This window comes from Cicer arietinum, chromosome 3 (assembly GCF_000331145.2).
Source record: "Cicer arietinum cultivar CDC Frontier isolate Library 1 chromosome 3, Cicar.CDCFrontier_v2.0, whole genome shotgun sequence".
Classification (NCBI taxonomy): domain Eukaryota; kingdom Viridiplantae; phylum Streptophyta; class Magnoliopsida; order Fabales; family Fabaceae; genus Cicer; species Cicer arietinum.
In genome coordinates, this window is record NC_021162.2 from 73,582,561 (window position 1) to 73,598,465 (window position 15,905).

A 15,905-nucleotide genomic window follows, 5' to 3' on the forward strand; every position below is an offset into this window, starting at 1 on the left:
CTACTTTAGTTGAAATATAGTCTTTAGAGTTGCACCTTATTGGGAGTTGCACAAAGGGCATCCTTGATCTAAAAAAAAAATCATTTAATTTATACTTTATCATCATTGTCACCAGGTACCACCAAGGAAATTCCCATTTCCCTTGTACAAGGACAAACCATTGCCATGATCCACAAAAGACCCTTAACAACCTTTACCATCCCAATTATTACAGTCAAATAATACAAGCACCACCCAACAAAATCATTAATTCCCACATCCATCAATTGCTCTTTCTTTGCCTCACACATAACCACCAAATTCTCCACATCATCTCTCAATTTCCACCACCATAAACTTCCTAAGCACAAAGCCACACACACCCTTTCAACCCATCTTTCTTTTCTAACTACACCCCCCAAAACCGTGTCATCCAAAACAGGCCTCACCACCATTCTAGCCCATACTCTTGTTGTCTCATGCAACCCCAACAAAAAAACAACTCTACTTAAAAAACTCCTTTCAACACCAAAACTATAATCAGAATCATATAAACCCACCAAAATGCTTCCTTCAATTCCTAAACCAACACAAACTTGGAAAACACAGAGTAAAATCCATGCAATATATATACGAGGTTGAAAATTTGTACTTGAATAAGATGAATCACTCAAAATAGTAATTTTTCCGGTGAAGGCATTGATTAATGAAACTATGGTGATAATAATTAATATAAAGTAGAGAATAAAAGGGATGATATAAAGCGCTAGTGTTAAAACATAGGGAAAATGTTGTGGTGATGAGTAATAATATCGTTGATTCCAAAAACTAAAGCGTTGAAGATAATATTGTGCTTCAGAAATCTTAGCTAGAAGAAGAAATGAGAGAGGTAAGAGGAGGCTTAGAAGTGTGTATGTGAAGAGGTAGAAAATCTCTTTTGGAGTTATTGAAGATGCAAAATTGAAGAACATTTTTGTTTTGTGCTCCAAACCCATTTGTCTTGAAGCAATTGTATATGATATGGTTGTAAATTATATGTAACAAATTAAGACATTGATACACTTTTAATAACAAGCCACGAGAAGTTCAACGTTGATTGTGTATGTATATATAGTTGCCGGAAAAAGGAATTTTTTGAAGGTGGTTGCCACGTCCTTAGTTAAGGTTTTGTTTTGTAGGACGTGGTCTTTGAATTTTTGTGAATTATAGCTTAGCCATATGTGTGTGTGTCCACGATACTAATCATATAATGAATTTTATATTGTGTATCAAATTTGTTAATTCTTCTTTTTATCGTTTGCGCGTTGGTTTGGTACTTCTAGTTTTGGCTGCAAATTTGATAGATTAGGGGAACCATTTATCTCCAGAATGCATCTTTTTGGGTGTTTAAAATATTAATATATTTTTTAATTATAAAATCATTAGAAGATTGACCATTAGAATTTCCACAATTAGGCTCCCTGTATCTTTTACGGTTCTACTAATAAAGAAAACAGGGATAATGTGGTCTTTTTCTTTTGACAAATTAGACAATGAAGAAGATGCAGAAGTTGTCTCATATCTCTTGAAGTTTTATCTCTCCGATTATAATTTTCTATGCATTGTATTTTTGTCTCTATAAAAAAATTTAATATTTCAATCTTTAGAAATTTTCTATTTTCACTTTTGATACTTGCTTTTATATCAACTTATATGTACTGTTCAAATTTTTCAATGACTTTTTGCTTGCACCTTAGAAATATTATAAAAATTTCTCACACAAAAATTTAGAGTTTTCTAATTAAAAATTGATTAAAGACAAATTTTGAAATATCAAAATATTAAAATTCATATTCAATTTATCTCTTATTAAAAAAAATTACAAAAGATATGTTTATAATATTTTAAACATTATTGAAAAAATTATTTAAAAATTTAAAAGATATACATGAATTATTATAATATTAAGACTAAAAGTGAAAACAGAAAATTATTAAGAATTAAAAGTTAAAATATATATCTAAAAACTAAAAATGGAATATTGGAATTTTATAGAAATTAAAAATTTATTTAATCCTAAATTTTAAAAAGAGGGCAGTTGTTTGATGTAAAAGAAAGGTGGAAAGTCCTATGTTGAGGTAGACTCTTTCATTATTTTTAGGTTGAATTTCTATTTCTTTTGTATCATCTTTTTTGTTGTTGTTGTCAACAGCATAGATTGTTCAATCATTTCTTAAAGCCCAACAATGATAACCTTCTTATAGGCACTGGTTTCCTCTGCCTCTGTTACTAAAAAAAACTTATCATGCTTTAAAACTGCAAATTATTTAAAAGTATATATATCCAAACAATAAAAATTTAGTAAATTTTCTAGATGCGTGCTCTAGAATTGATGTTGGAGTACATGATGTAATCACCTAGTTTTTTTTTTTCTCGACTGAAATTTCAAATAACAGATCAGATTGGGGATAAATACATGAAAAAAAAATTTAAAAGTTAAATAATTTTTTCTCTCAATAAATATAGCATATTTTATTTTAATTTATTTTTTAAAATAATTCTAATTTTTTGTGGAATAGATTCTTATAATATTCTAATTATGTATGAAAAAATTCATTCAAAAATTTAGACAATATACATGAATTGATTTAAAAGTAGGAATTAAAATTATTGATAAATATTTGAGGGTCACTATTTAAAGGAATTTTTTAAATAGATTAAAAATAAAATAAAATATTTTAATAAAAATCAAAAAATTATATAAGTTTTTTTTAAAGGCTTTAAAATCCCAGTCCAAAAGTATTTCATCATTTCGTAGAATTCCTTTGTCAGACTGTTAGCTTTTGTACCCCCATTTAAACTTGTACCCCCAATTTAATGTTTTTTTGAGTGAAATATCCAAAATAACCTTAAAAAAATCAATAAAAGTCAAAATAAGAAAAAAAAATCAAAACAATTGTACCCCCACACTTGAAAAATTCGGAAAAGTGAGTTTTTCTGAAAAAAAGTTTTTACCGGAAATTTCAAGAGGATTGAAATTTCCGGTAGTTCAAAATGCATACCGGAAATTTCAAAAATGAAATTTTCGGAAAGGTTCATCGGAAAATTGAAAAATCTGGTAGTTCAAAATCAATACCGGAAATTTCAAAAAACGAAATTTCCGGTGAACAAAAATTAACTACCGGATTTTTCAAATTTTTTGAAATTTCCGGTAGCTTCCCTAAATTTGAAATTTCCGATATTGAAAATACAACTACCGATAACTACCGGAAATTTAGTTGTAAAAAGTTACTTACAGGAAACTTCAACGAGAGGGGTCAGATTTTGGAGTAATTTTTTTTTACCGCTTACGTGAATGAATTTATTAAAGATAAAATTAGGTTTTTAACAAATTGGGATAGAAGTTTAAATAGGGGGTATAAAAGCTAACAGTCCCTTTGTCATATCACTGGACCTATAAAAATTGGGAGACGTGAAATTGGATCCAATCCAAATACCCAAAAAATAATGCAGGAACCAAGCTCACTGGTGAGTTGTGATTGTTTCCTAAAAGTATTAAATAATAATTACATTTCTTATATTTAAAATACGTTACCCTTAACATAACTAATATGCATAAATGGATTATCTCCCTTAATACGAGAGAATAATATAATTTGGTGTGGTTATTCATATGAAAAATAGGAGAAAAAAGGTTTAAGGATGAGATTTAAAACACGTCAAGGAAAAAAAATGATGATAACTTGTTCACTTTACATGCAGTTATTAGGATAAATATGGTACCTTTTTGTTCTAAACAGAGGTTTTTATTTATCAAAATTTACGCGAGTCTCGTTAAATTATTATGAAATTTAGTGATCTTTGTTTAAATTTTAATCAATAAAAAAATTAAGAAAAATGTATTTTTATAAAGGCTTAAATGCAGGTCTTATGTCTTAGTCAATCCATAATTTTAGTCTCGCAATAATTTTTTACACAATTTTAGTCTCTTAATTTTAAAAATTTTAAATATTTTTTCTACTCTTTAACTTGACACTCAATTTTGATGATGTGATATTTTTTTTTTGAATAAATTAAAAATGAGTATATTAAAGAAACATTTTTAGCACAAGAACAAGAAGTGATTAGAACAAAAATAAAAGAAATTTTACAATTTTTCTACTGTATAATCAAAAGAAATCAGAAACACAACTAAACTAGTCAACGAGAAGTAAAATAATTAACCACAAACGATGTAAATGCATTTAAATGATTGAGTGCATCATTAGTTATACCTATAACAAAATCTTTTTACATGACAATTAAATAAACTAATGAGAAAATGACCAATGTATATGTAAAAGTCATGTCACTATTTACTTATATTTGAATTATTAACATCGTTTAAATAAATTCTAAAAAATTTACTTAGTTTTTAAAAAAGAAAAACTAAAAATTGAAATTAAAAGTTAAAGCTAAAGTCAAAAGACTTAAACTCTAAACCCTAAAATTTCAAATTTCGGGAGAAAAAACAATAGACCATAGCTCAATTCTCTTCCTTCCTTCCTTTGTTGTTCTTCTCCTCATGTATATGTCCATTCTCCTTTTCCAAGATAAGTGAATCACATTACTCCACATGAAACAATGACTTAAACTTACCAAGAAGAATGATATTGTGGAATCGAGTTGTCATTGATGACTACTTGGAAGAACAAAAATTCTAGAATGAGACTTTATAGGTGTAGTTAGGACCACCCCAACACATTAGGAGGCCTAAAGCGAAACTATTACACAGAGTCTTTTAAAAAATTATTAAATATATTATTAATAATTTATTTAATAACTATAGAAAATTTCTTTAGTAGAATTAATAGTATTTTCAAATTTATTTTTTCTATATTTTCAAAAAATAAAACAAGACATTTTAACTGTTTTACAACAACATCAAAAACTCATGTAAAATTTTTCATTTTTCAGTTGAAGAAGAAAATAGTCTGTATATTATCACTCAAATAACTCGTGTTAGCAATATGTTCAGTACCTGTTTCATGATTTTTCAATTTATAACTAATATTTTAAATATAAGCAATGTGCTCACTTTTTGTCTTATAATTTCTCAATTTATAATTATTATTTTCTCATCCCTATTATCTTCGTTAGCTAATTTAGTTGTATTAAGGAAAGTATTAAATAATTTGTAACAAAAATATGTTTTATTTAATTTAAATAAGATTTTATCGGTTGATAGCAAAAGCTAAAACGAAGGTTTCACTATGATATTTTACAAGACTGAAAAATATCAATCCAAATAAATTATGATTGTCAAAAATTGAAAATTAAAACTTTTTTTTTTTAGGCATTTCTTGTTTCTGTACATGTTAAAAGACTTTTTATTATATATTACTAAGTCTTTATATCTTATAAAATTTTAATATAAAAAAATAATTTTTGGCGAGGCCTAAAGAAGGGCTTTACACATCTCTCCCTTAGACCGACTTTGGGTGTAGTATTTTGAAGGTATGGATTCATCTCTAGTTTTATGGAGTAAAAAATATGTTTGAGTTTTTGAATTTTTGGGTTGAAGTTATCATTTTTCTTACTTTAGTGTTTTTAAATTTTTAAGTTTACAGTTGAATTTCTCATTTTATGGGTTTAAGGTTGAAGTTATTGGTTTTTTTTTTTTCATTCTCATTTTTTTAAGAATTGAAATCCTTGTTTTTTAGGATTGAATTATGTTTGCATGTAGTTTGATTTCACGTCATCAAATTGATTGTCATATTATAAGGTAGACAAAATATTTGAAATTTAAAAAATTAAAGGATTAAAATTATTCAAAAAGAAAATTATAGAGATTAAAATTGTAGATTTACTAAAATTGAGAGACAAAAACTACATTTAAATCTTTTATTAAAGAATACTCTTTCTAGTCTTAATTATAATAAATAAAATCAACTAATTTCATACATATTAAGAATACTTGTTAATCTTATTTAATTTTTTTAGGTAATATAAAAATTTGTATTTTTCAAACCAAGATTTTTTTTCATTTAATTTTGTATAAGAATTTTTTATTGAAAAATATTTTAAAAATTATAATATTAAATAGTTAAATTAATTAGTTAAAGTTTACTTATATTTTAGATACAAATAATATTTTTTCTTATATTTAAAATCCACGTGGCAACATGAGATTATATAGTGAAAGGAGGGACTTTGACCCCCTTTGTGCTGCAATCATTCCTATATCTATAGTTGTACTATTTGTATTATAATTATAATGTGTTATTGGTCTAATTTTATGCACTACTCATATCAAACTTCTTTTTTTCCTGGTCTTATCATATCAAACTTTTTTATACATACGTCAAATCAAATTTTATTATATAGATATTTGTTGAGATAATCTTAATACGATTTCATAATATACATGTCAAATAATTTTTTGAAAGGAATGTAAAATAATTTATAACATGCATATCATTTAACCTCTTTATTTATTTATAAAAAATTGGAGACGCAATATTATTATTAATCAAGATGATTATTTTATACAATTGTCCCGTATAGAATTTGAACTTCAATTTTAAAAATTATAAGACTAACTTCTTAAGTATAAATTAAATATGTTGATGTCAAATTTTTTCATCTTAAATGTTGGTTATAAAGAGAATTGAATTTTGATAATTTAAAGTTTTATCAAGAGATAAATAAATGTGTTTAATAGTTATTTCAATCAAAATTTATATCTATTTAGAGTCACGGTGCAAGGGAGAGACACCTAAAGTCCTTGTTTTAGGCTTCGCCAGAAAATAATTTTTTATTTTAATTTTTATAATATGTAGAGACCCAATAATATATTATAACAACTCTTTAACTTCGAACAACTACACACGTAAATAAATAAATAAAGACCTCTGAAAAATTTTAATTATAATTTTTATACAGAGACCCAATGATATATTATAAAAACTTTATAAACTTCCAACAACTATGCACAAAAACAAAATAAGGGCTCTAAAAAAATTTAATTTTCAATTTTTAGCATAATCATTGTTAAAATTTTTAATTTCCAAATTTTGACATTATTATTATTTAAATTGATATTTGTGTTGATTGTAATGTATAATGATGCAACTATTTATGATAAGGAGGTTAGTATATAGTTGGAATCATATTAAAAATATTGATTTTCACTAAAAAGCAAGATATTAAAGATATTGTTTTTCACTATATAAATTACTTCATTTCAAGTTAAATTTAAATAATTTAAGTTGTATGCAGATATTTTTTACTTTATATTTATTACTGAGAAATTAAAATCATTTGGATAATGAAAAATTAAAATAAAATTACATTAAACTAGAACTTTCATTAAAAGATAAAAACAAATTAGTCATTGATGGATTATATTTACTTGTAGAACTTAAAATTCCAAGAGAGATAATACAAGTAGAAAATAACACACCAATTGACATACTTAATTATATAAGAATGTTAGATTCTTTTCTAAATACATATATTGTTTATAGAAACAATTCATGTAATTGTCGCTTCAGCAAATAGAAGTTTTTTTAAACTCAAATTATTTAAATCTTATCTAAGATCAACTATGTTACAAGAAATGTTAAATGGATTGACTTTTATTATAGATTGAAAAAAATTGTTAAACAAAATCAATTATAATAATTTGATAAATAATTTTGCATAAAAAAGTGTGAAAGATAAATTTTAAATAAAATATTAATAATTTATTTATTAACGTTGAAAAAACTCCGCCTCATAATTTTACTTTAAGCCTCGTAATGTTTTTTTTAGGTCGGTCTTGTATCTACTTCCATGGTTTTGTTTTTAACTAAAATGCATTAATGAATAAAAGATGAACATTTAAATATGGAGAGGCCAGATAATTTGGAAATAAAATTGATGTTATTATATTGCAAGTTGCAAGGTGGGGTTGATGGGGATGGTGGCATTGATATGTGCATAGTTGTTCCCTGCTTTTATATTAAATGAATGAAAAGAAGTGACTTTGCTATTATCTCTTCATTCATTGTCCTTCTCCCTACTCTACTACAATTTCTCTCTCTAATTAATTTCTTATTTTCCTCTTAAATACTATTCTATTTCCATATCTCACTCTCATATCAAGATTGCAGTAACATCAAGAGATTTAATTGAAAAGAGGAAGCTATGGACAATATTAATGATTCCCCTCAACATGAGTCAGAACCATCTAATTTAGAACTCAAACCAGAATCTCAAGCATCTAAGAAACGGTGAGTTAAATTAAATTAAATATATATATATACAGTTTAAAGTAATATTTGATTTGCATGTGTTTTACTTTTATATATGATGTGAATGCATGTGACAGGAAAATGGTTGAGAAAAGAGTTGTGAGAGTGAGGGTAGGAGAGAATGTTAGTAAGCTGAAGAATGAAGGACTTCCTACAGATTTTGGGTCTTGGAGGAAATATGGACAAAAGCCAATCAAAGGCTCTCCATATCCAAGGTATCCTCTATCTATATACATTCAATTTTCCACTAGATATCATGATGATAATTATTTTTTTTTTATTTTCTTTTATAATTCAAAATAACAAAAATGATCAATTTAGAGCTTGTACTTTTCATAAGAGAATTTCTGCATTACATTCCGCAACTCATATCTATCGGTACATTTAGTTCTTAAATTAATAGTAGAATAATTTTATTTTTTTAAAACAAAATATTTTTTATGATTAAATATTATTTATCAAAAACGTCAGTGAAATAAATATAATTTTTTTGTTATGAGTATAATTAATATATATAAAATATTTTATTCTAACGTTCATTATTTTGAGAGTGATTACCGTATAAATCAAATATTTTTAAATATATGATTGTTAGTATAAAAACTATTTACATTATATATAAACTAAATTATTTTACTATTTAAAATAATGAATATTAAATATTTTTTAAATACAAAAGTTGATAAATAGTTTGTTGGATAATAAAAATGATTGATTTATAAGTATAACATATAAGCTTTCGTTAATAGAATTATATTTTGACACAATCATTAGAGTATATTATCTTAGTAATATTATTAAAATACAAAACTTCATATAAAATAAGATATAAATTCAATATCATATAAAATAAAGTAAAGATCACATTTTATTTTTTTAAATTATCTAAATATTATATTTATGTCTCATTTTATCAAATTTTATATTTTAATAATATTATTCATATTAATTTATCCAATTAGAGTCGGATAACATAATCCAGAGAAATTTCCTAAGATACTCCTTCCGTCCTTAACTATAACTTAGACTTTTCTCTCTCTCTATTTTTTTGTCATTTTATATAAGATATTCTACAAAATTAATGGTATATTAATTATTTTTTATAAAAATATTTTTAATTAATTCATCATTGAAAACGTAATTTACCTTTCTATCTTTTAAAATATCAATAATTATATAAATAAATATATAAAAGTAATATTTGTAACAAATTTATTACTACAACCACTTTTTTTAATATCCATAAAATATATTTGAGATTTTATAACAAAGAAGGGAGAGAATAAGAGAATTCAAAACAAATGATCACATTATTTCAAATACAAAATTAGCTACTACTTATACAAATTTTATATATATGTTAAACTTTAAGTCGTGTTTTCATATATACAAAAAATTCCACTAAAAAAAATATAAACGAAAATATATATCTTAAAAGTTGTTATATCTGTTTTAAAATTTTAAATTAAATACATCAATTTTTAATATATTTTTTTGTTTATACTTTCATCATAAAAATGATTAACTCAAAAAATTTCCTGAGAGATATTTTAGATCTAATTATTGTTAATTACTTCTTATACCAATACAACATATTGCTTTTATTTTCCAATGTCAGTTTCATATATGAATAGTTGGCACAAAACTGCAGGGGATATTATAGATGCAGCGCATCAAAGGGATGTTCAGCAAAAAAGCAAGTTGAGAGAAGTAGCACAGATTCTTCAATGCTTATCATCACTTATACTTCAACACATAACCATCCAGATCCTACAACTTTACTTCAACAACCAAAACAATCCAAAACCAAAACAATTGAAGAACAAGAACATATAGAAGAAGAAATGATTAATAGTAATAATAATAAGAATAAGAATAAGAGCACTATAACCAATGATCAAATGACAAATGAAGAAAATTATCATTACTTGCAATCTCCAATAGACCAAGAAGATCCTTTCAAATTACACACAGAAATAAACCATGCTGACAAAATAGATATTCTGTTAGAGGAAGAGCCTCTCTGTTATGCAAAGTTGAAGAATTTGTCAGCATCTAAATCAGAAGAACTTGACTTTTTCGATGAGCTTGAGGAGTTGCCTATGTCTTCATCTTTTTTACACTTTACGAGGAGCATTTTTTCTGATGAAAGGATTCCTGTTGCTCCTTCTTGATTTTATTCAAGTGTTTTTTTTTATCTGTTTGTGTCCTCTAGAAAAATGTAACTATAGTGTATTTGTTAATTTGGCATCTTTCTATTTTTCTCCTTTATTTATTATATATATATATATTCCCTCCAATTCCAAAACTTTACTTATTTAAACTATTTGCATCTAGATTAACGAATCACCTAATTGATATATAAATACAAAACACCTTTATTTTTATCATTCAATGCTTTACAAATATTATTTTTTGGTACCTAGTGTGATAACTCATACTATTATTTCGATTAGATTAAAAGAAAGAACGAGTTGTAGTGCTGTGTCTTTACCACTTAGCAGAATGAGGTGTGCCTTTTCTTGGGTGCATCATTTGATGGAGGAGAGAGCGATACTTTTTCTTTTGGCAATCGTGACATTTTTTGTTTACTTTGCTATCATGACTCTTGAGTTGAGTGCTCACCTTTGTTGCCTTTACATAAATTAATGGATGGGTGAACATAGATTAGGCTTCCTAAAACTCTATAATATTTTTTGTTACAATCAAATAAGTTTATATGGTACTCTAAAATGTTTTACTTATATTCATTACAGGGGTTAAAGTAAAGAGAAAGAAAAGAAAAATAAAACTTCTCAAATATGCAAAGGAAAAGAATGTCTAAGTCTAACTATCATTTGTTAGGATATAACATTCAACTAGAGTTGTCAAATGGGTTAATTGAGTACAACTTAGAGCATAAAAAAGATAGATCATATCTAATTCATTTTCAAGCGGACTACAAATAATAAAGTCAGACTTAACTCATGTAGGCTTAGTGGGCCAATGGGTCAGACTAAGTAGAGCATATAGATCTGTCTAATACACCAATTTCATTAAATAACTTTTGTCACCGCATAATAACTACTAAGAATTAGACCAAAGTTCCAACCAACAACTACCAATGTATAAACACATAACAAATAACACCATGGGAATGGTGGCGTGCTCGCAGAGTAATAATTGGTGACAAAAACCAGATTTCATCACCATCCCGTAATAATTGAATTGTAATTAGAACAGTATCAATCAAATAATGAAGTCAATAGGTCAAAAATATAATCCAATTACACTATATTGAATCTTGATGATACATGATCACAACAGAACATAAAAGCTTGAAGATTTGAAGGAGGGGCAAAAACATCCTGAGTTCATTTTTACCTCAACTTTTGGGCACATTTTCAAATGGATATCAACATGGGAAGATTGATTGTTCTTACTTAACACTTCGGTTTACTCAGCAATGAAGCAACAACCTCCCTCTCTCAAATTCAAACGCTAACCCTTTCGTTACCCTATGCTGCAGCTGATAATGGCTGAAGAGCTTTGAGAGGATTCATGATGACACCGTCTATGAGTCCATACTCTTTGGCTTCTTTTGCACTCATGAAAAAATCACGGTCAGTATCCTGGTTGATCTTTTCTAAACTTTGGCCAGTTTGATAGGAGAGATACCCATTCAAGTTTGCCTTATGATGCAGCATTTCATTTGCCTGAGGATAATGACTAATAATTAGTTTATCTAATAAGAACTTGTCATACTTTTTTTTACAGGAATAAGTAAACTAGCAAATCTATGAGGCCCCTTTTGACAAAGTCATAGGTGGTACTACTATTTGTGAATTGTGCGATGTCGAAGAAAACAAAGTGGAACTCATTGCAACCAAAGTGCTACTAAAACCAAACAATACAATGATAGAGAATGATAAAGAAAGTTGATTTTTGGACATCTTATACTGATTTTGTATTCCCATATATATCAGAAACTGATCTAATACTAGTTTGGATTACTTCATCTGATGAATGATAGATTAGACTGCTTAATTGAGATATTTCATAGGTTGACTTGGTTGGTGGAAATGCAAAAACAGCATCAGTTGAACAGCCTCCAGTATTTTTTAGTTTAAAGAGAGTTCTCAAACTAAGATATCCACGAGCAAGAACCTGCGAGTGGAGTGAAGGGGAAACGTACTACGACAGACGACACCCCGCAACTTTTCAATTTACTTTATGTACTCTTTCATATTTAAACGAATCTCAAGAGTTGTGATTTGAACCAAGGATAAAATTTCATATAAGATATAACCGCAGCAGAATAAGTCATTTCTGGTAGCAAAGTGTAGAAATTAATTTAAATTTCCCGGTAAGGATTTTTCCCTCTATACACCAGGGACCAATTTGGTCCATTGGCTGCATAAGCATAATGCACTTCTATTTCTATCCATGGATTTTCATCAACCTCAATGAAAGACAGATTTGGGTCTTTCGAAAGGGCAGAACACATAATGCTTGTCCAATTTCAACTATCTAGATAGGTTATATTTTTCAGTATAAAAAGTATACAAACTAATAAAAGGAAATGAGATGGAAAAACGAGGTCAATACCTGAATATCTATGTCAGATTGCCCTCCCTGAAATCCACCAAGCGGTTGGTGAATCATTATCCTTGAATTTGGCAAGCTGTATCTCTTTCCTTCAGAAGTGAGGAAGGGATAATGTTAGAAGAAGCTTTTTTCTTTTAACCGATGAAAAGAGATATGAATAACCGCAAAAGCTAGGGAAAATTAAAAAGTCCGAAACAAAATTAAAAACCTAGGAGCATTGCAAGTTAAGGGAATCATTACCTTTGGTCCCTGCACTTAGCAGAAAAGCACCCATACTGCTCACAAAAAGGTCAGACATGCATAATATTAGTTTGAATGAGTAAAAGATTTACTTAAAAACCAAAAGTATCAAGCAGACTACAAACTATCAATCAATTTCAGTGCCATAATATCAATGCTATCAAGAAATTTATATTACAGGAACCATTCCATACATATATCATCATAAGAAATCACACCGACAGTTGTAGTGGGGAAGGAAGGGTCTTAAGATGATAAATATTTGATACATTCATTCTCCTAGCATTCAACAGAAATTAGTAATAAGTTCTATCAGTACACAGACAAGATCGAGACATTCAAATGACAGCTTTGACTAGTGGAAACTTGTGAGAATTAAGGCGATCTTGCGCAAAACAAGAACTGAAGCTTACCTTGCTGCTAATCCAACACAAACAGTGGACACATCAGGTCGAATGTGCCTCATAGTATCAAATATTGCCATGCCTACCAAAAAAGAAAGGTTGACTGCATCAGTCCTTTAAGAAAAAAATACATTTCCCTTTTTTAAGTCTACATAAAATTAAGTATTACCAGCTGTAACTGACCCTCCTGGAGAATTGACGTACATGACAATATCCTGATCGAAATATCACAAAATTAGTAGTTGAGTAAGAACTTGTACTACAAAAAATTGAGCTTGAGATATACTAAGAAGTATTAAAGACAGATTCAGGGTAATATCCATATAGTAAATGAGGGTAAAACCAAAATACAAGTGCCGAGTGTAATCATCAAGAAATGCAAAGGGATTTGCTTTGCATGGTCTAAGACATATAAAGATAAACAATGAGCTAGCTAACCAGAAAAAAAAATGAAGAACAAACCTTGTTGGGATCCACAGCATCAAGGTAAAGAAGCTGAGAAACTATGATGTTAGCCATATCATCATCAACTGGTCCTCCACACCGTATTATTCTCTAAATACCAAAACATATTATTAATAATTAAAAGACTAAACTGCAGCTTCATACCAAAACCTGATTAAAATCAAGAGAAACCTACATATTGAAAAAGCTGACTAATAACACTCTGGAAACGCTCCTGCACCATCGGTGATGGTCCTTGTCCTTGTGCATATACAGGGAAATAAGGGGAAGATGGGACTTGCAAATCTTCCCTTCAAAGACATACAAAAGCAAGTCAATATATGAGACAGTTAAAAGCTAAAAGCTAAAAGCCAAAGTGTACGTTTGGATTAGCAGTAAGTTTGGCGTAATTGAGGTGGCATTATGATTTGGTTGAAGTTCCAAAGTATAGTGTTTGTCAAAATAAAGGGAGCGATTTTGCCAAATTCACTGCCAATTCAAGCACGCATTAAAACAAATTAACAAGAAAAATGAAATGAAAAAACCTGATGGACCAAATTCCATGAGGTGAATTCCTTTCAGCCTCAGGTGCCAAAAAACCATTAGCATACACAGCATTCACCTTCAAAGCAGATTTTTTAGTAACTTTTCTACTTCCTCCCAAATTCCTGTAAATCATTGCAGAACTTCATCCACATGATACAAAAATAATAACCACAGTATATGCTCAATAGTAAATTATGCTCAATTGCAAAAAACCCAAAAGAAAATAAAAAAATGGGTTGGTGCTGTTATTGTTCCAATGTTCCAAACAATAACAAACAATTAAATTCAAGGCAATATTAACAAAGTGGGTAATAAACAGAAAACCTAATTTGTCATAAAATAAAAATAAGATAATATTCCAACAAGAGTCAAAAGGAAAGACTAAAAATTGCATATAACGGTTAATAAGGAAAGAAAATTGGTTACCAGGAGAAGCGAGAAGAGTGTGAGGAAGAAGAAGAAGAAGAAGTAGGGGTAGATGTGGAAAGAAGAAGAGAGCCAAATCGAATAGAGGATGAGTGCGCCATTATTCGATTTGCTTTGCTTCAACTATCAAGAAGGAACTGTATTATATCAGAGCGTTATCAATTATACCGAAGTTAATTAATGCTATAAAGTATGTGTTGGATTTTTTTATCTTGTACATAACCGTAAATTTCATCTAAAATGTTTGAACTTCAAATTTGAGTAAAGATGTTCAGGATAATGATACTTGAGATTGATTTTACTGACAAATTATATTATATATCTTTTATCTTATTTATTTATAATATTATAATTTTTTATTTTTTAAATTGTATGTAAATTAGGAATATTTATTTTGTCAAAATTATTATTGATTTTCATTCTTTAAAATATTATTTTATTTTGATTATAAATTTTTAAAGTAAATTATTTTCATGAAAATAAGATAAAATATTAATTAAAGTTAGGATATCATAATCACTTATATTTATTATTTTAGAAGGTAAATATTTTTTAATATTATATGGTTATGATTTATTATCACTCTAAAAACTTTTTACATTAACTGTATATAAATTAAATTATTAAAAATACATATTTTTATAAATAAAAAAACAAATGAAAATCATGTTTTAATGGTATTACAATTTCCGTAATAGAAATTGAATGAAATGACTATTTTAAAGTGAAACTATATTTGCAAAAATATTAATCAAACAAAAAAATTTACAAAAATCAAAATAAATAAATATATAAATAAATTATAATTAGAAGGATTAAAAATATATTTAAATTTAAATTTTTTATCTCTACAAAAACACTCAAATAAATAAATAAATAAATTGTATCTCTTTTCCTCTACTTTCATCTTTCCAAAAACCTCAACACCTCTCCACTCCAAATCTTCCTATTCAATAGGCTAAATAGAACCTCGGTTGAACCAAATAACTGAGTTAAAAGAAATTAGAAAAAATAACAAAAATTG

The 15,905-nt window shown here is 27.3% G+C and overlaps 3 protein-coding genes across 3 annotated transcripts; 1 reads left to right on the plus strand and 2 right to left on the minus strand.

Moving 5' to 3' along the window:
* Positions 1–69: 69 nt before the first annotated feature.
* On the minus strand, positions 70–1,063 carry LOC101494771 (uncharacterized). The gene has a single exon (XM_004494878.4). It carries the CDS (start codon positions 972–974, stop codon positions 90–92), a length of 885 nt encoding a protein of 294 aa, XP_004494935.1. The 5' UTR covers positions 975–1,063; the 3' UTR covers positions 70–89.
* A 6,924-nt stretch (positions 1,064–7,987) lies between these two features.
* LOC101501992 (uncharacterized) lies at positions 7,988–10,551 on the plus strand. Its single transcript, XM_004494371.4, has 3 exons — positions 7,988–8,213; positions 8,312–8,449; positions 9,886–10,551. Exons 1-3 carry the CDS (start codon positions 8,128–8,130, stop codon positions 10,406–10,408), a joined length of 747 nt encoding a protein of 248 aa, XP_004494428.1. The 5' UTR covers positions 7,988–8,127; the 3' UTR covers positions 10,409–10,551.
* Positions 10,552–11,390: 839 nt separating this feature from the next.
* Positions 11,391–15,072, minus strand: LOC101502320 (ATP-dependent Clp protease proteolytic subunit 5, chloroplastic-like). The gene is made up of 9 exons (XM_012714012.3): positions 14,882–15,072; positions 14,455–14,577; positions 14,106–14,220; positions 13,928–14,020; positions 13,635–13,680; positions 13,475–13,547; positions 13,062–13,096; positions 12,822–12,910; positions 11,391–11,929 (listed from the first exon to the last, which is right to left on the minus strand). The coding sequence occupies exons 1-9, from the start codon at positions 14,980–14,982 to the stop codon at positions 11,732–11,734; spliced, it is 873 nt and encodes a 290-aa protein (XP_012569466.1). The 5' UTR covers positions 14,983–15,072; the 3' UTR covers positions 11,391–11,731.
* Positions 15,073–15,905: the final 833 nt, after the last annotated feature.